The sequence below is a fragment of the Solanum pennellii genome, chromosome 9 (genome assembly GCF_001406875.1).
Source record: "Solanum pennellii chromosome 9, SPENNV200".
In the NCBI taxonomy this organism is placed as follows: Eukaryota; Viridiplantae; Streptophyta; class Magnoliopsida; order Solanales; family Solanaceae; genus Solanum; species Solanum pennellii.
In genome coordinates, this window is record NC_028645.1 from 6,145,071 (window position 1) to 6,171,557 (window position 26,487).

At 29.1% G+C, this 26,487-nt stretch overlaps 3 protein-coding genes across 3 annotated transcripts; 2 read left to right on the plus strand and 1 right to left on the minus strand.

The window, feature by feature from the left end:
• Positions 1-2,598: 2,598 nt before the first annotated feature.
• On the minus strand, positions 2,599-8,126 carry LOC107029944 (protein NRT1/ PTR FAMILY 8.1-like). Its single transcript, XM_015231375.1, has 5 exons — positions 8,104-8,126; positions 5,452-5,561; positions 5,074-5,291; positions 3,999-4,543; positions 2,599-3,433 (listed from the first exon to the last, which is right to left on the minus strand). Exons 2-5 carry the CDS (start codon positions 5,558-5,560, stop codon positions 2,599-2,601), a joined length of 1,707 nt encoding a protein of 568 aa, XP_015086861.1. The 5' UTR covers position 5,561; positions 8,104-8,126.
• Positions 8,127-12,617: 4,491 nt separating this feature from the next.
• On the plus strand, positions 12,618-16,762 carry LOC107029407 (laccase-4-like). Its single transcript, XM_015230810.2, has 6 exons — positions 12,618-12,833; positions 13,354-13,505; positions 14,342-14,586; positions 15,019-15,147; positions 15,287-16,225; positions 16,361-16,762. Exons 1-6 carry the CDS (start codon positions 12,744-12,746, stop codon positions 16,489-16,491), a joined length of 1,686 nt encoding a protein of 561 aa, XP_015086296.1. The 5' UTR covers positions 12,618-12,743; the 3' UTR covers positions 16,492-16,762.
• Positions 16,763-22,193: 5,431 nt separating this feature from the next.
• Positions 22,194-24,695, plus strand: LOC107031660 (transcription factor DIVARICATA-like). The gene is made up of 2 exons (XM_015233100.2): positions 22,194-23,144; positions 23,733-24,695. Exons 1-2 carry the CDS (start codon positions 22,714-22,716, stop codon positions 24,178-24,180), a joined length of 879 nt encoding a protein of 292 aa, XP_015088586.1. The 5' UTR covers positions 22,194-22,713; the 3' UTR covers positions 24,181-24,695.
• The last annotated feature ends 1,792 nt before the right edge of the window (positions 24,696-26,487 follow it).

Genomic DNA, 26,487 nt, shown 5'->3' on the forward strand with positions numbered 1-26,487 from the left:
ATTTATCTATTCATGGCTCTTAAATGAGAAGAAATAACTTCAATACTACCACCAAAACCAAAGCGATGTGGTGCTAGATGAGACTGTTCTTTCCTTAATAAGATGTCTCGAGTTTAAATTTTAAATATAAAAAAGACCTTAATATAACGTGTTTCCCCGAGACGCTGAATGAAAAAAAAAGAACTTCAATCCTTTTTCAAGGTTGAATATTATGTCATTATAGAAAACAAAGCATTGAATGTGAGTAGAAAAGTGTACCTTAATTATAGTTTATCTTCACAATCTTTGTGTTTGATACGTAATTAGCAGAATGTGAACATTTATATGTATACCTAATCGAAGTTATCTTCCGATCAACTGTTCATCCTAACTAAGTTTCATTTATTGTACAAACTATAATTGATAGAAATAAAAAGTATGAACATTTATATAGTTTGTTTTATTTATTGTACTTAGTAAACTATAATTGGCAAAAATAAAGAGTGTGAACATTTGATCTTTTATTCTAATTAACTCAACTACAACTGTCAGAAATGAAAGAGTGTGAACATCGGCTTAATATAATTAGAACAAAATTTTAATTACATGCTTAAAATCTAAATAAACATGATATGTATTTATTCAAGTTTTAAAAAACTTCTTAGATACATATTATAATTTAATATATTTTTGTAAGTGATTTTTTTTTCAATTATTAATTTTAGGAAGATGTTAATAAGTAATAAATTGACAAATTTTACATAAATGAGAGGTAGTCATAGAATTTGATTCATGAAGTTCGTACTTGATAATTATAGATATATCCCCACTTTAATATACTTGTTGTGATGCTTGAAAATTTTTTTTAAAAAATTTATAATTTACTTTGTTTAACACTTTTTAACTACTAATTGATATTTTTGATAAGTATTGCTTTCACTTTTCAAAAATTTGAAGAATGAGAGTACAAAAGAAGTAAAAGAAGAAAAAAAAGAAATAGGCATATGTTAGTAGATAATGTAAGAAGGCAAAACAACATATTCTTTCATTTCTTTCTATTTGAATGGGGTTAAAAGAAAATAAAACAAGGGTCAATTTTACGCTTAGTTTTACCATGTATTTTTACAAGAGATTATTTTCAAATCTTGAACGTGATTTCTAGCTTATCATATGACAATAACTTTATCAGTTACATCAAGACTTTCTTTCATCGTGAGATATACATCGAACTATTAGTATTTGGGAAATAATGATTCATATTGTTAGTTATCATCATTTCCTCATATTTATGTTAAATTATATTTGTCAATGTTGGCAGATAAGAAAGAATCAATCAATCACTATTTGAATAACAAAATAAGTATCATTGCACTTCTTATCAATAAAAGTATCCATTTCTTGGACTACTTATTTAGTCTTTAGCTGATAAAGACAGTTAACAGTGCAAAGGCAGATCCTAAATTCAAAGATTTGATTAGTCTGTTTGATCGAACTTTCAAAATTCGTTTATTTTTTATAAGAGAAAAATTTTAAAAATATTTTTGAAATAGTTTATATGGCTAATTAACTTGAAAAATACTTTTGCATTTTAGATTACTAAGTTGTGTTTGATCCAAGTTTAAACTTAAAAGTACTTTGGGGTAAATAGTGGAGTAATATCTTCTCCCGAAAACTTAGCCAAACACTTCGATTCATTAAATAAGCATTTTTTACTTCTTTAAAGCTTGGTCAAACAAACATAAAGTTTCCATTTTACCTATCGTTTTAGCCAAAAACAAATAAAGGTTTGAAAATAATTACCACTTTAGAAATTCAAGATAGAAGGTAGTATTTATTTCGTCTCAATTTATGTGTTATATTTTTTATTTTAAAATTTAAATAAGTATATCTTTGATAGTAAGTTATATCTTTTATATTTTCTATCGTCAATCATTGCGACTTATAATACTTTTTACATAGCTTACAAATATATAAATTTCAATTTTTAACAAATGAAGATTTCATGCGCGAATTGTCAGTCAAACTTAAATTGTTTGACTCTAAAAAATACGAAATATGTCACATAAATTGGACAGATGGAGTAATTGTTTTCAACTACACCTCTTATATTAAAAAACTAGCACTTTGATTATCAATAAACTTCTAATAAATGGGGATAACTTAGTGAACTTTACTCCCTCTATCCTAATTTATATGAGATATTTTGTTTTTTTGAAAGTCAAACAGTTTAAGTCTGATCGAAAATTTGCGTATGAAATCTTTAATTTTTTTGAAATGAAATTTATATATTTGTAAACTACCTAAAAAGTATTATGAGTCACAATAATTGATAATTTTGAATGTTTAAAATGTCTATGAAAAATCTAAAGATAAACTTGTTTGAATCTTGAAATCCGAAAGATGATAACGGAGGGAATACCATGTATTTTTTTCTTAATTAACGGACATGAAAGGAGCTAAAAACGACAGCTAAAATGAAACAGAGCAAGTATGACGCCATGCAATACTAAAATTAGACTCAAAAAACCAACCTTAATGCTCATTTCAAGAAAATCAAGAATCTTGAACAACAATTATAAGGATGTTGTACTAGAGAAACATCCTAACAAATTGCAATTATTATGAGGATGGACCTATTATTGCCTTCTTATAAGTATAAAATTTAGCAACAAAGAGAAAAAATCCAAAATTGATCACACTTAGCACAGCCAAAAGCCAGAAAAAGTAATGTAGATGACCATAGTTCAAATTATCAGGAATCCAACCAGCACCACCATGTCTAGTACTCATATCAGTCACAACATTCACCAAAAATGTACTCAGATAGTTCCCGAGCGCGGTCGTTATAAGTGACAGAGCTGAACATAAACTTCTCATAGCATCAGGGGCTTGTTCATAGAAGAACTCCAATTGTCCAATGAATGTAAAAACTTCAGCACAACCTATAACAAAATATTGAGGAACTTGCCAAAAAATCGACATAGGTATATGCTTCTTTTCGTAGTAATTATGTTGTTTTACACTTTCCAGTCTAACCATTTCCAATGTTCCAGCAATCAACATCGCGAAAATTGAGATTATGAGTCCAATTGCTATCCTTTGTAGCTGAGTGAAACCGTTCCTATGACCTGTGATTCTTCTGGCTAACGGAACAATCACACGGTCATAGATAGGTACCCAGAAAATGACACTGATCGTGTCGAAAAGGGATAGGGAAGCTGAAGGGATTTCAAAGGATTTGGTCATGTGAAGATCCATTGTGTTGCCCTGGAGAACAAATAAGGTTCCCATTTGGCTATACACACTACTAAAGATTATACCAGTTGCCCATATAGGCAATAGCCTTAGGATTGATTTCAATTCTTCTACTTGTGTCACAGTACAAAGGCTCCATGGATTAATTGACCCTTTGATTTTATCTGATTCTGTCTCCACTGCTGCCTTATCAAAGAAACTATGAAGAAAAAAATATTATTAGGTCCTTGAAATGATAACTACAAGTAACTGGAAGCTCTTTTGCACTATCAACGTAATGGTATGTAAATACCCTCCGTCATATTTTTGGGACATTCATGTCCATGTCGTCCAAAAACTAGACCCTTTATACTAACGGACATACATGTGTCACAATCTTATCCACCGATCTGACATTTATTAAGTATCGGATCGACGGATAAGATTGTGCAACATGTCCCTATCATATTTGTTCTAGTTTTTGAACACTAGGGACACCAATATCCCAAAAGTTTAAGGGAGGGTATCTTGCACACCTATTTACGATAGGTCAGGGGTATATTTGTCATTTTTTCCCTTTTTCTTAAACCCCTGTGCTGTCACATAAAATGAGATTGATGGAGTATAAAAGCTAGATTTCACATGAATGCTTCAAGAGAATGAGACATCTTAAGGGGCGTGTTAACGACATAACTAATGAAAAAAGAAGCACTATTAATCAACTGTTGTTGATGAGATGATCATACGAATCAACAGAAAACGCATCGTAAAGTAATTAGACATACCTCAATTGTTGAGTATGATCAAGTTTCCTGCTACCTTGTACAAGAGATTCTTCATCATTAGTTTCAAACAAAACAGAAGTATCCTTAACTTTAATTTTCCTAAAAGATGCAACCACAACTTGAAATATCCTTGTAAGTGGACTTCCACCAGGTTTTTGATTCCTATAAAGTTTTGTTCCTGAAAAAAAACTTACAACAGCAATAGCCATAGCAACAGCAGGAATACCAAATCCCCAACTCCATCCAACATTTGTTTGTATCCAAACAAGAACGGTCGATGCAACGAGCGCGCCAATGTTGATAGAAAAATAAAACCAATTAAAGAAAGAACTCTTTTTTTTCTTCTCTGTTTCATCAGAATCATCAAATTGATCAGCACCAAATGATGAAACACAAGGTTTTATTCCACCAGTACCAAGTGCTATTAGGTAAAGACCTAAGTAAAATATTCCAATCTGTAATCCTTTAGGCTCACATGAATTGTTGTCATCACAAGGTGGTTTTAATCCATGTATTGATGCTGATAATGTTAGTACTGTCATCCCCTGCATAAATTTAACGTATTACAACATTTAACTTATATGCACTGTCAATATACAGAGTCTTTCATTCTTGTGAACGTATTTCCTAGGTAGAATAATAAAGGGAAAATGTACGAGTACTATACCCCTAGACTATGGCCGAAATGCCAGAGACAAACTTTAACTACACTAAGGTCCTATTACCCTCTGATTTTACTATTTTTTTGTAATTTTGTGCACCATTTGGGCTAACGTGGCATCCAAATATCTCCCACGCGTCACAATTGCGTAGAGTCACAGGATGTGTCACGTAAGACGAAACGTACACAAAATTATAAAAACAATAAAATTCAGACCTTAGTTTAGTTAAGGTGTTTCTCTGCAATTTCGGTCATAGTCTAGGGGAATACTTGTACAATTTTTCCGATAATAACGTGTGTGTTAGTGCAATCTCACAAAAATACAGACTTGTTAGGGTTATGTCCTCAGTAAGCTAAAGTTATGACATGTCATGCGTGTTACGAAAATTAAAGAAAATATATAAAGGAGCTTACAAAGACATAGATGATTGAGAAGGCAGCAATAGTCCAAAATCTTCCCAAATAAGCATCAGCTAGAAATGCACCTAGCAATGGTGTAACATAACATGTTCCTGACCAATTTGTAACATTATTAACTGCTACAACACTACTCTCATTCATCTGATTTTTCAGATAATTCACTAAATTTGTGTTTATCCCATAATATGCCAGCCTCTCACAACATTCATTTCCTGTTAATTAAAATTAAACGAAATTCAAAATTTATATATGTACATAAACACACAAAAAATCAAATATTACATATACAATATTATTTTTGGTTACGGGGGTTCGAGTGAATCTCAGATAACGAAAAGTATCACATAAACTGAAACGGAGAAAATACTGTACCAAGGATGTAGGGGCAAGCTCTCCAAGTTCCAGTTTGGTTCTTGATTGCTGGATTATTTTTGTAGTCCACCGTTCCATCTTTCACAAATTTATAATCATCTTCCGCCATACTTGATACTAGTGATACAATCATACAAAATAAAATTGTATTCAATTTACGAGGGTCAAAATACTTAATTTAATAAAATTTACATATTTGAAAAACACAAAAATATATTGTACAACTCAACATAAATAAAAATTCAAGATATTTTAGAAATGTGATAAAATTATAGTTAAAGCTTTTCGAATAGTAATACTTTCACGTAAATTGAAACAGATAAAATGATAAATTGTATGCATACCTAGGGATGTTTTGCAGATATTGCTTTTACTAGGAGGGAATGAAGGTTCAAGAAAATAAGAAAGCTGACCAAATTATTTATATAATAAGATGAGTAAGTATATATAATTAATTTGGGAAGTGTAATTAATATACACATATTAGAGAGGTGCATGGTTTCCATTTTGCAGACATTCATACATTCATTAGACCTACGTTATCCTACACTTGACCCACAAATTACTATCTACGTTAGGAGTGTCAGATAAATGAATTAAACTAAATTTAAATAGGTTAAAATGTTCAAATTAAATTTAAATAGTTAATTCATAATATTTATTATTTCACAAAATTTATATTTAAATTATCATAAAATAGGACGGAGGGATCGGAGTATATGCCAACTATAATATATTTTGCGGGACAACTATTTATGTTAATTTCTCAGCATATAATTAGAAGGTTACTGAAAAACAGTTTCAGTTTTGAATTTTTTTTTTATGCGTGATCAATTATGATTTGGCTACATTATTAATTAATTTATTTTTTTAAAAAAAAGGTAAAAAGTTCAAATATATCATCGAATTTTGAGAAAAAAAACTCATCTATTTCATCTGTTAAAATTTAACTCATTTATGTCATTTTAGTTAATAAATAATGACATGAATACAAATTTTTAACTGATTACATATATAAATGAACATTTTCTCAAAATTTTTGGTGACATTTTTTTTATCTTTTCTTTTATTTAAGCTAAGGATCTATCGAAAAGATATCCCTATCTATATAAAAAGGGAGTAATTAAAATTTATGTACACTCTTGATATTACTCCTTTTAAGTAAATCAAATTTTCAACCTTTTCGTTGGCGACTTTAGTTATTTCTTATGTTAATATTTATATATTTGACTAAAAATATAATTATTTTTGATTGAACGATAAAAAAATGTCATAGTCCATCAAATTTTGATTTAATTTATGTGAAGTGAATTTATGGTATGACATATAAATCTGAACGGGTAAAGCTGAATAGCCAAAAAAAATTGGTTTAAATTTGGCTATAAATTTAAAAAGTTTATAATATTCCTTTTATTTTAAAATAATTTTTTTTAATTAAAAAATAATAAAATTAAAAAGATGAAAATATTTAAAAGAAAAAAAATAACATAAATAAAATACAATTCTAACCATATTCTCTAACCAAAACAATTTTTATTTATCAATTATCCATTTTCTTTCCTAGGTACTTGTTATTGGTCATGAATGTAGTGTAAAAGATATTTGTCCATGGCACACACTTCCATCCATAGTAGTAATTGATCAGTCAGTGTCTTCTCATTTTTGAGCCCTTACTTAGCTTATTATCAATTTCTTTTTTAGTTTTTTATTCAATCTTCTATATTATCGTAGAGTTTGACTAAATCTAATAAGTTAGTCTTATGTATATTAAAATATTAAAAATTTATATTTAGCTGGATTCAAATTCAAAATCTTTAATTAAAAATAAAGAAGTATTTATTATTCTACCACAAATCTTAAATCGATAGCTTATTATTGATTGATCATCATCAATCAATCCCACTCTCTCTACTTGCTCTGGTTTTCTATCTATCTTTAATTTCTTATTGAATTGAATTTTTTTTTCTTGTTATATGCAGACTTCTCTCCCATATGGGGATTTGAGAGGTTACAATCACAATAAATATCATATTTACTCCCTCCCATATAATAATTTTAAGTTTCGAAAAATAATTTAGAGAATAAATAATTAATATTTTATTATGAATTTTGTGGTCAAACTTTATCAAATCTAATTTTTAAAATCACATATTTAAAATTATTCTAAAATAAATAGACTCGTAATAGTACACTTAGAATATAAATTTAAATAGTGGCACCAAAATGTTGTGCATCTCAAATCTCACCATTACAAATAGCTTTAGTAGAATCTAAGTTTTGTTGTGATAATCATATTTTGGTCAAGCTTACATGAGTTCAACATATATACTTAGGTAAAATATTACATAAATTAATTATTCCAATGCTTGTGAAATTTTTATTAGTCAGAAAAAGTAGAGAAACATATAATACCTAATTCTAGAAGATTGTATATTTATTCATTTGTTTCATTCTCAAACACAATTTCTTAAATATTTTATTTATATTTTACATCTTTAAAAGGTAGCAAGTCGATTTAACACTAAGTGTTCCTAATAATTTAAAAACATAGTAAGTGAAGAATTGACAAGAAAAGAAATAAATTGTCCACGTAGTACTGATCTAAAAGGACTATCTAAATTTAAAAATACGAGATTTAATTTCTAATATAACGAACAATGATTTTTAATGTTTTAGAGGATTAAATTATACATTTAAAAAATAACATAAAGTACTATTTCATAGTTAACAGTTCTTTGAGCTAAAAAATAATTAAAGGCAAAGAAGAAAATGTGTTGTACTTTATGAGTCATATAATTAAATAAAGGGGTATTTATTTTTACGCAAGTATAAATGAATAGGGAGTTTTAATTTTTCTATATTCGATAGGTTAAAAAGATATAAAATAATTATTTTTGTAAATAAATTTCTTAAATATGAAAAAAATGATTTTCCTTGAGTGGAAATAGAAAATATAAGTTTCTAAATTCTAACGTTACACTTAACCTCCCGCCACCTTTCCTCTTCTTTACCCTGCCTTCTTAGTCCCGTCCCTTACCTTTATTTCTACTATGCATAATATTTATTTAGATTATATACAAATACTTTTAGAACTACATATTTTTTTAACTTACGTACCAAATATACAATAAATAAAAATCAATTTTTTTTTTTTATAGAAATCATTTTCGTCTGTGCTGAACGCCTCAACCTAGTTGTCCACTTGTTCAATCACAATGTTAGGTAAGTCCTCATAAGCTATACTTTTTAAACTTTTTTTTTTTAATTATTAAGTATAAAGAGTTAATTAGCTTTGGTATCATAAATCATAAATATGTCTGCCATACAATATATAAATCCTATATTTATTTTACTCTTCAAATTAAATTTCTCTTATATAATTTAATTTCACCAATCCAGCTTCTTAATTAATTCATCCACCATGTATTTGAAACATTTCATTAAATATTTTATTTTAATCAAATAAAATCAATTGAAACAAATTAAGAGACAATATCAAATAATATAACTAATTAATTTTTCTTCTTTTATTTTATTTTTATTTTCAGTTCACAATTTACATGCAACGATCATGAATAATATTATATATATTATGAAAGTGAAATTTAATCTACCATATGTTAGTAGATGAACTCCCTTCCCAAACAAGGAGGTTTAGTTAGTTGATCACCAAGTCGTCCTAACACTCTTAAAATTCATGATTGACCTTAATTAATAAATTTCATTCTTTATTTTTGGTTAAAAAGAATAAAAATTATTTATCTTTTTATCTTGTCGGGGAGGGTGCGACGGTACTAAAAATCTCTATTTTCCACAAAAAAAATAATTATTTCCATAGATATTTTTGATTGAATCGATGAAAAAAGAAAAAACATTAATGTTTTCATATGAAAAATTAAGGAGTTTTTCACTATCTCAGTAAGAATCTGTTTTTCATTATACGTTTTTCTAGTGAGCTGATTCAGAAAATGAGTGAAAAAATCATGTTTTATTCCACTAATTTTATTTGTTACTAAAAAAAAATATTTGTTTCTAGTAAGGAGAGAGTTCCAAATTCACTTGTTGATCCAAACTCTCATAGAAAAAAGAGTTGTGGTAGATTGTTAACTAATGATATTAGTAAATTTTTTGATAAATAATTCTTACAATATAATCAATAATGATAGAATTAAAATTTCACTAAAAAAATTAAATAATAAATTTAGCAAGGAGACTTAACATTGTTATTGTTGGTGATAAATAATTCTTACAATATAATCAATAATGATAGAATTAAAATTTCACTAAAAAAATTAAATAATAAATTTAGCAAGGAGATTTAACATTGTTATTGTTGGTGAGAGGGTGGAGGTAGGAGTAAAAGGGGAATTGTTGACAACTAATAAGTTGTTAAAATCCATTTGGTTGGATTAATCTTTGCTTTGAAACAATGTTTAATGTCTTACAGATAGCAAAGAAAAAAAAATCACATGATAACTATTTAACAACCATAATTTTCTAGGTTTAGCAACTAAGAGTCATAATCTCTTGTCCTTTAATATTGATTCTAAGGTTCTACAATAATATGATTACCTTTTACTAATCCATCACTAATATTCCAAAAAAACAAGTTTCCTATAACAATTTCCCATTTTCCTTTTTGTTGGTAAAAAAGAAAAAAAAAATCTTTTCCTATAAGGGATTGTGGTTGATTAGAACGATTAAGTTATCAGAGTTTAATTTCAGAAAAACATAAATTATAGAAAAGTTACGAGTTAAATAAAATTTAATATAATTGATTTTCCTTTGGGTGCTTCATTTCCATTCGATCTTATTCTTTTTTAGGTGAAGTGTATTTGTGTAATAAAATGCATCTTGAATCTCCGTAAACCAGTCCCTCTTCAGTATAGACAGGATCTCAATTGTAAAAACTAACTTAAGAGGTGAGAATTATATAAATTAATATAAGGAGACTACTCATATCATTAATTATACTGATGTGTGACTTTCTCATTCTTTAACATCTCCACCCCATGCCCAGGGCTAACTCATCTCACATCTAGCTTATGACGGGATAATTTAGGGGGCATAACATTTATGGAGATAAACCTTAATAAATACCATGTAAAAAAATTGACTTTGAATATAACTTAATCTCATATCTAGCTTGTGAGGGGATAATTATGTAGATTCATATATATAAAGAGACCATCAATTTTAATTGATGTAAGGCTTTTTCCTTTTCTTCAAAATTATACTTATGTATGTTATGTTGAAATTTGACACGAGAGTATTATGTTAGTTTTTTTGTTTTGAATTTAGAACTTATGTTATATTTTCAATTTTATTTGTCTTAGGAGTATCGAGTCGTTGCAAGCTTCTTCTTTTTTAATTAGTTTGCTTTGATAAATTATCTTTTTGTCAAATATTTTATCATTTTATGTACTCATTATATTTATAATATAAAAACTTTTTGTCAAACATGTATTTCATGGTTCATAGAAATTTTGTATTTTTAGTTTCTATGATTAGTTTAACAATATAAAATTAATCAAGCAGATGGAAATTATTTTGAACCTTTAATTATTTTGTTAGGTTTTAATTAAATAACCATATAATAAAATAAAATTATTAAAACTTTCAAAGCCTTGAATTTGGTGATCTATTTCATGTGCGCGGACATGAAGAGCACCAATAAGCATCATAGATTGCTTTTAGATATAATTCAATCTATTACGCCTTAAATTCTAATTAAATTAGTTGACATCAACCTTTAAATAATTCATAATTAGGAATTTAAATTAATTAGACAACCAACAATTAATTGCATCAGGAAACTAATTACCTCTTGCATAAATGCAAATTAAAGATAAATGTTGTGTAATGTGTTACAAACAATAAACTCAACGTGGTCTAATCTTTGGATGAAATTCTTGAATTAGTATTTGTGTAAATGTATGTATAGCCAAAAATGGACCGCCCTCAAATCGGATCAAGTTATACTTGTTCAATATAAGGCATGGATAATTTGATCCTTCGATATTAGACCTAATTTGACATGACATTAAAACAAGGTCCAATTCGATTCCAAGGTCCCAAAGAGTTTCGGGGAAATACCCTGATCCATTACATTTGCTTGCACCAGATCAGGCAATGAATTCGAAAAAGGGTCTAAAATATCCTCGAAGTATTGAAAATGGTACAAAATTATCCTCCATCCACCTATTGGCTCCAAAATGCTCTTCTCATCCACCTATTGACTCCAAATACCCTTGTCATCCATATTTGGGTTCAAAATTGACCACTTATTTAACGGTTTTAAAATTAAAATGTTTAAATATTTTTTAAAATACTTGGCGCTCAACTATTGATTATAATTTAATTTATTAATATAATTTATAAAGCAATCCACTACCCACTTATTACTAATCAAACCCCACAAAATTAATAAACCCCTCACATTACTAATGCAACAATAGGAAAGCTACTTATTAACTTTGTGGGGTTTAATTAGTCATAAGTGGGTAGTGGATTGATTTATAAATTATATTGATAAGTTAAATTATAACAAATAGTTGAGTGACACGTATTTAAAAAAATATATAAATAGTTTAAATTTAAAACCGTTAAATAAGTGGTTAATTTTGAACCCAAAGGTGGATGACAAGGGTATTTTGAAGCTAATAGGTGGGTGGGAAGGGTATTTTGGAGCCAATAGGTGGATGGTGGGTAATTTTATACCATTTCTAACACTTCAAGGATATTTTAGGCTCTTTTCTGTTTTTTCTATTTGAGCTAATTTTTGAAGTATCGGTTAGACTCAAACTCTAATTTGACCAAACTTTAATGCACTTAAGTGCTACCCTCCTTTAAGACAAGTAATATGAAGACAATAATCAAATCCAAAAGTGAAATTAATTAAATTGGAATTTTGTTATTGACCTAAACAAACTAACCTAGCTTCACTTGCAAATTTAAGTAGGTCCACAAAGATTATAAACTTTATGTAACATGCAAGGAATGATTAAGGGAGAAAAAAATATGTCAAAATGAAATTTAATTCAATTCATTTGCTGTTCAAGAAGAAGTAGATCCATCTCACCTAACAAAAGAAAATGATAACACAACTACATTTGAATTTCCATTTTTCACACATATATATATTTGTGTTGGCATGTCATTTCTTGAATATAACAACATTACACAACACATCAAGAACTAAAAAGAAACATAATTCACTTTCTCTAAGCACTTAAATTGCATAGAGAGAGTAAGTGTTTGAAGAAAGCTCCAAAAAAAAAAAAGAGACAAAAATGAACTCTTGGATTTGCCATTTTATCTTATTGGCACTTTGCCTTTTTCCACTTGTTGTTGAATGCAGGGTTAGACATTACAAATTCAATGTGAGTACTCTTTATTATTAGTGTCACTTTTTTCTTATGCATATTTAGTTACTCATTTGTTTGCTTCTTGCATCAAAATAAACAAACAAATATTTAGTTACTCATTAGTTATTATCGACTTCTTGAGATAATAACTATTAATCATGTCACTATACGAGAAATCAACTCCATTGGAAGGATATCATCATTTGTTATAGAATTTTTTTTAGATGATTTGTATCAATTAACATGCATGAACAAATATATTTATTTGATTATAGAAAAGAAGAATTTCTCTTCTTTTTTTTTTCTTTTTTCTTTGCATGCATAACAAGGAAAACAATTGTGCAATTTCATGCACTATACACACCAACTTTCACAAAAGTATATATTTAAAAAGAAATTATTTATCACTTTTTTGAACCATATGGTTAATCAAAATAATATGTCAACTACATAGTGATGATGAGCCAAAGTTTTACTCCAATTCATAATAATTTAATGTCAAATTAATTACTGAATTATATTTATTATGTTGCAGGTGGTAATGAAAAATACAACTAGACTTTGTTCCTCAAAGTCCATTGTTACTGTGAATGGAAAATTTCCAGGACCTACAATATATGCTAGGGAAGGAGATAATGTACTTATTAAAGTTGTTAATCATGTTAAGTATAATGTCTCTATCCATTGGTAAGTCATTTGATATTTAATTAGAAGTAATCCACTTCTTGTATACAATGTAAAAGATAATAATCATTTAATATCTAATATCAACAGTGACCAAGCCAAAAAATTTAAAAAGATAAAAATCAATTTTTATTTTTTATTTTTGCAATTGAGCCACCTTTGTCTCACTACTAAAGCTGTCAAAATGAGCTTGACCCGTTAAATCGGCTTAACCCAACCCGTGAAATTAGTAGGCTATGACCTAATTATTTTGTTTCATTTAGAAATAAGGCTTTTTCACCCAGCCTTATTAGGCTCGCTAGCCTCATAGGCCCAATCCGTGAGGCTTAGAGGCCAGCCCATGGGTTATGAATGTTAAAAATATATTTAGTAGTGTTTTATTTGTAAATATTTTGTCAATAAATATTTAAAAAATATAAAATCAAGTCCAACTCCTTTGTAGATCTTTTACATTTTAGGGTCATTAACGCACTAAAATCAGTCTGCTTTTGTTTTATGCCTAATTTTTCATTTTCCCTTTATTGTCTTGTTTATGAAAAAATTGATCGTGTAATATTTTTTGCTCGGATGAATCTTACGATGTTGTATCTTGGCTATTATGTTGGTTATTATATATATATATATTTTTGTAAGTATTCACTAAAGTATGTATAAATGAATTTTTATATGTATTGATGTTGTATTCATAAGACATCAACGTTTGATACTCTCAGATACTCTTTCTAAGACATCAATGTATTTTATTTTCTGATTGAAGGACCGACCCGTCTCAACCATATGAGCCTCTTAGACTGTTTAGTTTTATACAAGTTACAAGGATTTTATTTTTTAATTTACAGGCATGGTATTAGACAACTTAGAACAGGATGGGCAGATGGACCAGCATATATTACACAATGTCCAATTCAGCCAGGCCAAAATTATGTCTACAACTTTACAATCACAGGTCAAAGGGGTACACTATTTTGGCATGCTCATATTTTGTGGCTAAGGGCAACTGTTCATGGTGCAATTGTCATTTTGCCTAAACTTGGTGTGCCTTATCCATTCCCAAAACCCAATCATGAAGCTGTTGTTATTCTAGGTAAACAACATTAATTATTATTTGAACAATATATAAACGCGTCATTTAATTTGACTTCAACTGACATCTACGTCTTCCAACTTTTGACGTGCACAAATATGATCAGACATTTTAAACTTGTATAAAGTGGAACAAGTATACATACATGCGTCCTACGTAGCATAATGCATGTAGGACGCCACGTGGGATGCAAATTGCCTCATCAGACGACATGTCGGAGGCATGTGTTTACTTGTTCAACTTTATACAAGTTTAAGTGTCCACTGTGCACAACCAAAGTTGGAGGACATAGATGTCAGCTGATGTCAAGTTAAAGAACATGTTTATCTAATATGCCCTATTAATTAATATTGGGTACTCTAATATGTGCTTAATTTAGGAAGAAAAATATTAATGACCTGATTTTTTATGATGTTTTTGTTGTTAATGCAGCTGAATGGTGGAAATCTGATACTGAAGCTGTGATTAATGAAGCCATAAAATCAGGATTAGCACCTAATGTTTCTGATGCTCACACTATCAATGGTCATCCTGGTCCTGTTTCAAATTGTCCTGCACAAGGTCACATATAATTCTACTACGAGTTTAACTTTTATACATCGTCAAAAACATAATACATAACAAGTTGAAAATTACACTGTCAGTATATATAAGTACGTTAGCTCATTGATTGTGTATAACATCTTTTTGTACCATACAGGTGGATACAAGTTAAATGTTGAACAAGGAAAAACCTACATGCTACGAGTAATCAACGCTGCACTCAACGAAGAACTCTTCTTCAAAATCGCTGGTCACAAAATGACAGTTGTTGAAGTCGATGCCACGTACATTAAGCCCTTTCAAACGGACACTATAGTGATCGCCCCTGGCCAAACGACTAACGTTATAGTCAATGCCAATAAAAATTCAGGCAAATACATGGTTGTTGCTTCACCATTTATGGATGCACCTATTGCTGTTGACAATGTAACAGCAATTGCAACATTACATTACTCTGCCACACTATCAAATAATCCTTCAACTACACTTACTAGTACAAATACACCTCCAAAAAATGCAACACCTATAGCAAACAACTTTTTAGACGCTTTAAGAAGTTTAAATTCGAAAAAATATCCAGCTAAAGTTCCAATTAAAATCGATCATTCATTATTATTTACAGTAGGTTTAGGTATTAATCCATGTCCAAGTTGTAAACAGGGCAATGGAAGCAGAGTTGTGGCTAGTATTAACAATGTAACATTTGTTATGCCAACAATTGCACTATTACAAGCACATTTCTCAGGGATTAAAGGAGTTTTCACCGCGGATTTTCCAGGGAACCCTCCATTTGTATATAACTATACTAGCACAACACCACCCGCGAATATGGGCACAACGAGTGGGACTAAGGTTTATAAGTTATCGTATAACGATACTGTTCAATTAGTCTTGCAGGATACTGGAATTATAGCTCCTGAGAATCATCCAATACATTTACATGGATTTAATTTCTATCAAGTTGGTAAAGGACTAGGAAATTATAATCCAAAAGTTGATCCTAAGAATTTTAATCTTGTGGATCCTGTTGAGAGGAATACTGTGGGTGTTCCTTCTGGTGGATGGGTTGCCATAAGATTCCGCGCTGACAATCCAGGTACCATTCATTTATACCTCATACATCATTTTTCGTCTGTTATACTGAACATAACATAAAAATTCGTACAAAAGAAAATTTGAATGTATGACTGACTGTTATAGAGATGTCTGACCGTATTGTAATTTATGGCAGGAGTTTGGTTTATGCATTGCCATCTAGAGATACACACAACATGGGGATTGAAAATGGCATTTCTTGTGGAAAATGGCAAAGGTCCAAATGAATCACTTTTGCCACCTCCAAAAGATCTTCCAAAATGCTAAAAAGGCTCTTTTGGAAGGAGTTAAATTCACATATATAAATTTTCACAAGAAGAAAAAAATGTAGGAAAGAAAAATAGGGAAAATGTTTCTCAATGAGAAACAAAAAAAAAAATACACAATAAGACATGGTATTCATTTTGTTGAGTGAAGAAGGAAAACATTTTTTTTCTCAAGCAATTTTTAATAATTATGTGAGTATTATTCAATGTATTCTCTCTTCTTTTTTTTTTTTTGTGATTGATGATGAAAGTTTGAAGAGTTTGTTTTATGATATACTTCTCTTTTTTATGATTATTCTTGTTGAATATTTTTATGAATATGCAAAGATATACATGATATGTATCAGCTTCATGGAGATACAAGTAAATATACACCTATGATACATGTGAATATACATTGATATACATAGAGATTATATAAAAATAAAATAAAAATCACCATAACAACCAAAATCCAACCCAACTTACACCAAATCTATTCCAAAATGAGCCCAATTTTCAAATTTATTGCAACGACACTCTTTCAATTTAATAATACTTTTGGAATTTCATTTTTCAACCCCTCAACCTTCAAATTTCAAAAATAAAGTTCAACAATTTTTGCTAAATAGTTTTTACTAATTTTAAGGATTACTTTGAAGGACTAATATTTAAATTATGATCACATTAAGAAAAGTCTGGCAAAGGTAGTCAAAATATAGATTTAATGAGCTTAATTTAATTCATTGTGTGAAAATTTGTTAAAACTTGAAAATATAATTATGGTTTGAAAAAATTCTCGAAAGTGTAATGATTTTTGAAATAATAAACATAAAAATTGAAATATCAAATTTAAATTTTAAATTCATGTCTGACGATAATATATTTAAATAGCACACCTCAGAGGGCAATAGGGTTTGATAATGATCTTGCCAAAACATCAAAGTTTAATATAATATTTTGAGATATTTATTCAAAATATTTTTAATTTCAATTTCAATTTTTTACTCTACGTAGGAGACAAGAAGCTCTAAGGAATCGAATGAGATCCCACCTCAAATGTACTCTTTTGAGGGATGATGAATTTCCTTATATTAACTTGAACCGTATTTTATTTTCAAATTTATCGAAATAAGGTTTACGCACTATACATATCAAATAAATAAATACACAACGTACTGTTGTATTTCAATAATTAATCATGTAAATTATTACTAATAAAGTTAAGTACTCAATGTGGACACTGAGTATAAATAAGTTTTATTTTAAACATAACATATAAACAAACATTTAAATTTGGCTTCACCTGATAAGTAAGCACTTTAATGTTGAATATGCACATTCAGACGTCTCAGATCATCTCAATGAGTCAGTTGAATACTCTAACTTATAAAATGCTCATCAAAATTTATGTCATATCAGTGTTAGGTATCCACAAGACACAACGAAGATAAGTTAGAGCATTTAGTTATCATTAATATATATATTGAGATCAAGTTAAAGTGTCTGTTGCGCAAAGTTACTGAACAATTGAAATCAAATCTGAATTTTTGTTTATTATATGTACCACCAGTAGCAGAGCCACCAAACTGTTAGGGGTTCATCCGAATTCGTTCGACAGAAAATTATATTATTTATTTATGAAAAAAATAATTGTTTAGGTATATGTAATAGATGACAAACTCCTTTCGACTATTATATATATCTATTTTTCAAAATTCCTTTAATGAAAAACTTAATTCCGCCACTATTAATAAAAAAATTTAAATTAGGTGGTGTGGGGGCTTGTTTATTGATTGAGGAGACAAAGATGAGCTATTGAAGGGGCAGATGCAAGTTGTACTTGTGCCCACATCACATGACCTAATCCATTTTCAACCATTTTGCACTTTACTTGAAAAAAGATGTTAAGTAAGGAATCTTTCCACTTATGGAAACTCACATTTGTTTTTTAAAAAAAATACTCAATAAAATACCACTTTCTTTCATTTCCAACACACATAGATCTACCTACTATCACAAAACAAGAAATACACCATTTATTTAGTTATTTTATTTCCTCTTTTCTAACAAGTCAAGATTTCCAATGGGTAAATATTATAACAAGGAAAGTCACATGACTTATTTCACAATCTTTCTAGGGTTCACTAAAGTTTCTTGAAATCAAAATACATATTCTAAAAATGCAAGGTTGGAAATTGAAACTCAAGCGCTTTGACTCAACTTCTATCTTCATATGTTGAGATCAGTTCTAAATCTAGATAACGAAAAATGATGGCTATTCGTTGATAACACTAGTTAAAAACACGATAAATCATTTGAATATCTAAAAAGAGAGTGGATCAAGTACAAAAATTCATTTAATCAATCCGAATTTTTTTGAGAGTAATAATTGAAGTGTTGGGAATTGGAACTCAAGCCTCCTGACTCCACTTCTATCGTCATATGTTGAGATCAGTTCTAAATCTAGAATAAAAAAGATGATCATAATGCATCTATTAAACTAGTTAGAAATATGACGAATCGTTTGAATATCTAAGACGGGAGCAAATCAAATAAAAAAAATTCATATAGTCAACCTGAATTATTTCAAGAGTAATTACGATAATTTAATTGATGGATATAAATTTAATTTTGTAACAAAAAAAAAAGAAATAAACAAAAGGAAGACGAAAAGATTCGTTGATTATTTTTTTTTAATTTTTGTAATAATATAATATGTAAATAATGTAACTGAAACAATTCAGAAATGAGAAAAGACAGTAACTAATACTTTATATAACAAAGAAAAATAAATAAAAAAGGTAGAAGGAGATCAACATTTAATGCTGCCAATTGAATATTTACAAATAAAGCCAACCACCCTCAATGCTATTATTTGTTTGTCTTCTTCTTTAGTTTTTCAATTTTTTTTTACAAAAAAATAAAAATAAAATTATAAAATATCTACAACACAAAATTAAATTAAAAATTTATTTTTCCAACCACTCCCAAGCAACCCTTCACAGCTTGTCAGAAAATAGATAAATATAACAAAATCAGACCCTCTCAATTATTTCCACATATTCTTGCTAAATTCCACTATCGTACATTACGTACAAAAAATGAACGTGTGATACTAGTATGTAAATAGAATTAATTAAAATATTATTAGTAGATGGTTAAGACTTAAGACAATGACCCTTTAGCTACCTTTCATTCTAATAATGAAAGTAATTAAAACAATTAAAAGTAAAAAAAAAATAAGAAGGAAAAGAATGTAAACAATAAAAATTAATTAACAATACCTTAATCCTAAATCACAAATACATTGTTGATGTTTCAGTAGATCCAGATGGGTTTTGTGCAAATGTAGCTTAGATGACTTTGAGATTCGTTGAACAAAAAGAGAAATCTCATGCTTATCAGGTGGGTTTTGTTCAAATAAGCTATCGTTCGGCGGTGTGAGAGAGGGAGGGTTAATGACTATCAAATTAGTTTTGTTGAAAATGTAGCTTAGATCGATGAGCTTGTTCTTCAAGATAGAGACATAGAAGATTTGAGCTAGTTCTTCAAAGAGAGAGAATTAAAATGAAATACTCGAATTGCCTTTTTAGCAGTGAACTCTCTGTTAATTTTTTTTGGATCTGTTAGTTGAGGGATTAAAATCACTCATCTGATATAATTGAAGGTTAATAATGCTAAGTTAGATAACTCAATAACAAAAATAAAAATATAGTCTTAACATAAGGACTAAAAGTGCCGTTTTCTCATTAAACTTATAAATATTCCAAGTATTTAACTCAATATTTACAGTAAAATATTTTATTTTTTCACTATGACTTCTCTTCATGTGATCTTCTCTATTTCACTCAATTTTGACCCCTTTTCCACCCAAGTTGGTAGAAAGATCAATAGTGTCCTTAATTATTGGACCATCGTTTTTTGGTAAATAAATTTTGTAAAGTGCTAAATAGCCAGAAAATTTAATTAGAATTTAGCAAGAAAATTAAAAAACTCTAAAAGGTTTTGTCTTAAAATAGATTAATCTTTTTCCATTTTTAGTTAAAACATATTAAAATTAAAAGGATAAAAATATTTAAAAAAGGTAAAATAAAAAATAAAGTCTGACCAAATCCTAGTCAAATTTTCTGGCCAATTTTTTTTCTCCATAAATACCAACTCTATATATAAGTTAAAGTTACTCACTTTAATGTTCATTTAATTCCAATAAGAAAGAATATTCAATTAAAATTGATGTACCTTACTTCCTCGATGCAAATTAGTTGTATGTTTTTCTTTTTATACGTTTCTTATATAATCATAAATAAAACTAATAAATGTTATCAATTTAACTTTTATGAAATTTTATAAATTTATTTACATATTGAAAAAGAAGAATTATGATTGCATTGCTAGTTTTCTTTTGATTTTATGAATTGTTAATCAGTAATTTTAAAATAATTATTTTTAATAAAATAAACAACTAATATAAATAGAGTATTTCTTTAATTAAAAATAAGAGAAAGAACACACCAATTTTGATGGTCAAGCACTGAGAATCATTGACATAATTAATATGGCCTACAGACATAAGATCAATAATTCACAAACTTTAATAAAATAGAATTAAAAAATTTGAAATAAGTTTTGATGGGAAAGGAATACCGACAGCTCTTAATCAAAATAATAATAATAATTGAAATACCAACGGTTTTTATTTCTTTGACTTAAGACAGAGTGTGCAATTATATTTTATTTATTTTTTGGCACCTTACTCTTCATTTTCTTTTAGTATTTTTTTTTTGAAGAAGTGGGATAGGCAGAATTTAAAAAATTTATATAACTAATACAATATGTATAAGACTAATACAATAGGTATAAGTTATGAGAACATTTATGAATAATTTCATGTATAATATGAGGTGGAATAAAAAATTAATAAATTAAAGTTATTTTTTTGTGATTTATAAGTTACAAATTTAAATCGTGAAATAATTATTGATATTTAAATCATAATAGACTTTTTATATTCACCTCTTCGAAAACTTTTCTTTTAAATTAAAAATATATCAAAAATAATTTATTTATCCTACAAATATAAAAATAAAGTATGACTATCTCCTCCACTTTCTAAAAATCCAATTATGAGGTTATACAAAATAGATTGTTATTGTAGTAACACTCGAACATAGTCAAAAAAAAAAGTGTTTGAAAATACATGTCTAATATTTTATATTGAAGTGCAACTCTTTTATTTTATTTTTATACAAATTCGATATTCAATTAATTCAAATTCAAATACACTTCATATCAAAAATTCATATCCAACAATTTTCATTAAAAAAGAATGAATATTTAGTGTTAATCACAAATTTTTAGTGTATTCTTAAAAGCAAAATTGAACCGTCTTTATATTATCTATAGGTTATATGTCCAGATCATAAAAACAATCATTACTATTTCCATAAAAATGCATTATTTCACCGGACTCTGTATAAATATAACATGCTTGAAACACTCGACTATGAATAAACTTTTACACTCGATTATGCACAAACTTTTATTGAAGCCTTAAAAGTAAATAAAAATTACTAATTCATATTATAAAATTAGTTACTCCATATAAATACGAGATGCTTCGAGCGCTCGGACAACTAAATAAACATTTTTTTTTCTTCAACAACAATGATAGATTGTCCTTTTTGGGTAAAAGAGTACTATCCAACTAGGCCATTATATGTCTACTTCTCTCTCTAAACACCAAGAAGAAAAAAACAAAATTCTTTTTAGCTACAAGACCCCACAAACACCATTTTTAGCCAATAACATCTCAAAACCTTATTAATCAATCACTTTGGCTCTTCTCTATTTTTCTCATTCATTTAAATTCTTGATTTTTCTACATTAAATTTTCTATTATATATATATATATAAGAGGGTTTATGAGTTTTTTGTTCTCTGAATTTCTAGCTATGATGAGCTTTTGATAAATCATAAAAACAAGATCTACTTTTTATTACAAATTTCAGAATTTTCCTTGGGTTTTGGAAAGTTGGGGGTGGTCTTTTCCAGATTCCTAAACTTTAAGGGAAAAAAAATTCAAAAAAATAAAATAAATCAAGATTCTCTTGTTATGCCCTTTTTGTGTTTGATTAAATGCCTGTGAGAATTAGATTTAGTTTAAAAAGACTCTTCATTTCTCAATCATTTGCCAAGAAAACCAAAAGGGGTTGATTATTAGGTGGTACATGATCAAGAAAACATGAATAGAGAAATGGGATATCTATCCCCTGCAACATATATCAAGAATTCAAGCTGGTTGTTTGAGGAAAACAAGGGAACAAGATGGACACCTGAAGAGAACAAAGTGTTTGAAGAAGCACTTGCTTTGTTTGATAAAGATACACCTGATAAATGGTATAATGTAGCAGCAATGATCCCTGGGAAAACAGTGAATGATGTGATTAAACAGTACAGAGAATTGGTAGAAGATATTAGTGATATAGAGGCAGGGCTAATACCAGTACCTGGCTATACTACTAGTAATTCTTTCACATTAGAGTGGGTCAATAATCAAGATGCTTTTCATGGATTTAAGCAACTTTATGGTCAATCTGGGAAAAGAGGCTCGTCGAATCGATCTTCTGAACATGAAAGGAAGAAAGGTGTGCCATGGACTGAAGAGGAGCACAAGTGAGTTTACTATTAATTCGTTTGCTCTAGATCGAAAGAATACTTTGATTCTTTTTATAGAAATGTTATTGAATTGTTAAAGGACTAACTGTTGTAGATACCATCTCCTTCGCGCACGAGGTGGCTTTTAAGTGATAAAAACTCATGTTTTAACTTTTTAGCTCAACATGGTCATAAATCATAATGATAGAAGGTTGTAATTGAACTATAACTTCATTTAGATAATGTAGATTCTTAAACACAACATCAATCGTGGTGTATAAAAAATGTGTTTAGGATTCAGCAAGAGTGATCTACAAAGATGAGTAAGTTTTATCAAATTTGAGTTTCAATAGGAAGTTTGGAAATATGTTTTGGTCTTTTTGGTACATTTACTTCGGCTTCCAATCATTTAGTCGTGCCAGAGATTTATATGTCGGTAGAAACTGTAGAAAAGATCAATTGGTATTGAATGAGATTAGATGGAGCGACTTGGTCAGTAAAGATTCATAAGATCGAGCCTAACTTGCTTGAGATTAGGCATATAGTAGTAAAGGATAGTTGTCGTGGTACATGAGTAATAATGTTTCGTATATTTTTTTTTCCCAGGCAATTTCTGCTGGGGCTGAAGAAGTATGGAAAAGGAGACTGGAGAAATATTTCACGCAATTTCGTGACCACAAGAACTCCAACTCAGGTAGCTAGCCATGCTCAGAAATACTTCATTAGGCAGCTTTCCGGTGGAAAAGATAAAAGGCGATCAAGCATACATGATATCACAGTTGTCAATCTTTCGGAATCCAAGTCTACTTCCCCTGAGGATCATAAATCTGCCCCTTCTCAACAAGCACAACAACATTCAATAATGAATGGCATGGTAAAAACACTATGCGAGTATAATTCACCAAATCAAGAATCAGACATAACATTCAACTCATCAAGTGGTGGTCTGATGGCCATGCCTTTTCGAGGGGCTCCATCGTATGGACTCGAGCATGGAATGCATAACATTGCTCTACAAGGTCTCCAGTTTGGTAACTACAATACTATGTGTTGAGTCAGGGAAGATTCAACGTTAAGTCCTTGTTTGGTCAAGAGCAGTGAGGATTCATATAGCCGTCTCCAACTTGCTTGGAATTGACGCGTAGCTGTCGTTGTTCGTTTGTCAAGACCACGAGCGAAAACAACCAGTATTAGAAAGAGATTTGCTTTAGTTAGTCCATATTGCAACCAAAGTGGGGTTGCTCATTATTTAGGTAAACTTTGAGCTATTTCCTTGCACTAATTTGTCTGCTGTGTTTCTTCAAAGTTGTGAATGAGGGTTGATTTGAACAGATTTGCTGACTAAGATTACTCAACACAATCAAGCTAATTATGAAGCTGCCAAGTTGATAAAGATCACAAACTAGTCATTAGTGAAAACATCTAGTATGCTAGGTGTTTAATATCTCTATGCATTATAGTTAGTCTCAGTTTATTCATTTTGCTTCTGTTGCAAAGAAAAGAGAATTATGATAAAGCTGAATTTATTCAGAGAAAATAAAGAAGAAACTAGTATTCAACATTTTCCAATTCTTAAGTTATGCCTCTCACTAATGGAGGGGGTATTCTACCCCACCCCCCAAAAACAATGTGTTTAGTCAATGTCCACTTATTCATTATGAGGTGGCTCAGTGTAACATGAACATGTTTTGTCTATAAAAGATTAAAACAAGTTACATTCTACAATACATTTAAATATGCTTATAGTATAAATTTTTAACATTTGCTAATGTATATAAGTTGGATCCTTTCTTCTTTCCAAGTGGACTAACCAAGCAAACCACTAAAGTTTATCAAGTCTTGTCATTGGTATGAAAGTGATGACTTTTTTCTTCAATATTTAATGCCTTCTACTTAACAACAAGTCATAAGTTGGGTCATTCAATTTTCTCCCATTTGTTTAAAGTTGTTTGCTCTAAAGTGCATGGAAGTTGGAATCACTGTTGTTTATTAAAGAAACTCTTCATGAAGCTTTTCTGACACATCATGATTATATATATCAGTTGGTTTACACATTTCAGATTCTAATATGGTTAGAATAGATTATTGATGTAACTGGTAAAATTGTTTTTATGTGATTAGAAAGTTATGAATTTGAGTTGTGAAAATAACCTATTGCGGAAATAACAAATAAGATTACATACAATAAATCATCTATAGTCTGCTCCTTGCATACAATAGATCATCTATAGTTTGCTACTTTCTTAATCCTCACACACCGCGAGAGCTTAGTGTATCAGAGTGTCTTTTTAAAATTCTTATATGGTTAGAAGAGGAGCTTTGTTGAACTGCTAAAGCTGCTGCCATGTGATAAAAAAGTCATTGATTCATTTTTATGGAAACAACCTATTATAAAAATACAGGATAAAATTGCATACAGTAGACCTAAACAACTTATTGTAGAAATACAGGATAAAATTGCATACAATAGACCCATGGTCAAGCCCTTCCCCAGACCTCCCACATCACGAAAACGTAGTATACCAGACTACCTTTTAAGGTTCATATATGGTTAGACGGATAATCCCAGCGTAACTGATAAAATTATTGTCATATGATCACCAAGTCATGAATTCGAGCTATGAAATTAACCTATTGCAACAATACTGAATAAAATTGCGTACAATAAATCTTTATGGTTCGACTCTTTTCCAACTCCCACACATATCAAAAGTTTAGTGTATCATGTTGTCCTTTCTTAGATTCTTATATGGTTAGTAAGATACCTCCCCAAGTGGGGATATTATTTTATTATAAAATGGTTCCTCAAAACTGAATTAATAAGGTGTGGAAGAATTCTGTCCTAATGAAGTGGATTTGGGAATTAAGATAAAATAATCTAATAATGAGATAACATAAAAAGGGTCATTAGTGATAGTCCAAGTTTAGTAAACACTTACTTAAAATCACTTTTGACATGTTTCATAATCAATAAGTAGCGTAGGCTTCGATAGACTTGCAATAGCGATTCTTACTAGCAATCTTAGCGACCTCTATGCAATGCAGCGAAATTAAACTATAGTCTTTTACTTTGTCCACAATCCAAGCACAGGACCTTCATGTGTTTTACCATATTCTTCAAATTATTCTTTTTTGAAATGAGTATCAAGAACTTGATATCATAACATGTTAATTATATAAAAATTTTAATTACTTGTCATGTTGTTCATTTTTAGTGACGAATTTAGAATTTATACGTGGTAGATTTTGAATTATTTATACTTATACTATATATACATGTATATATATGACTCGACTCAGAAACACTGGATTGTATCAGAACATGAACCATTAGTTGGACCCGTCACTATTTCAATTGGAG

Bases quoted from the DNA above. Each gene is read 5' to 3' on its own strand.
- LOC107029944 (XM_015231375.1), bottom strand. From the start codon at position 5,560: ATGGCGGAAGATGATTATAAATTTGTGAAAGATGGAACGGTGGACTAC. The intron at 4,544-5,073 runs GTAAGCTCCTTT...AAATTTATGCAG, and splicing joins TCTCAATCATCTATGTCTTT to GGGATGACAGTACTAACATT. The intron at 3,434-3,998 runs GTATGTCTAATT...TTTTCTTCATAG, and splicing joins GATCATACTCAACAATTGAG to TTTCTTTGATAAGGCAGCAG.
- LOC107029407 (XM_015230810.2), top strand. From the start codon at position 12,744: ATGAACTCTTGGATTTGCCATTTTATCTTATTGGCACTTTGCCTTTTT. The intron at 13,506-14,341 runs GTAAGTCATTTG...TTTAATTTACAG, and splicing joins TATAATGTCTCTATCCATTG to GCATGGTATTAGACAACTTA. The intron at 14,587-15,018 runs GTAAACAACATT...TTGTTAATGCAG, and splicing joins TGAAGCTGTTGTTATTCTAG to CTGAATGGTGGAAATCTGAT.
- LOC107031660 (XM_015233100.2), top strand. From the start codon at position 22,714: ATGAATAGAGAAATGGGATATCTATCCCCTGCAACATATATCAAGAAT. The intron at 23,145-23,732 runs GTGAGTTTACTA...TTTTTTTCCCAG, and splicing joins TGGACTGAAGAGGAGCACAA to GCAATTTCTGCTGGGGCTGA.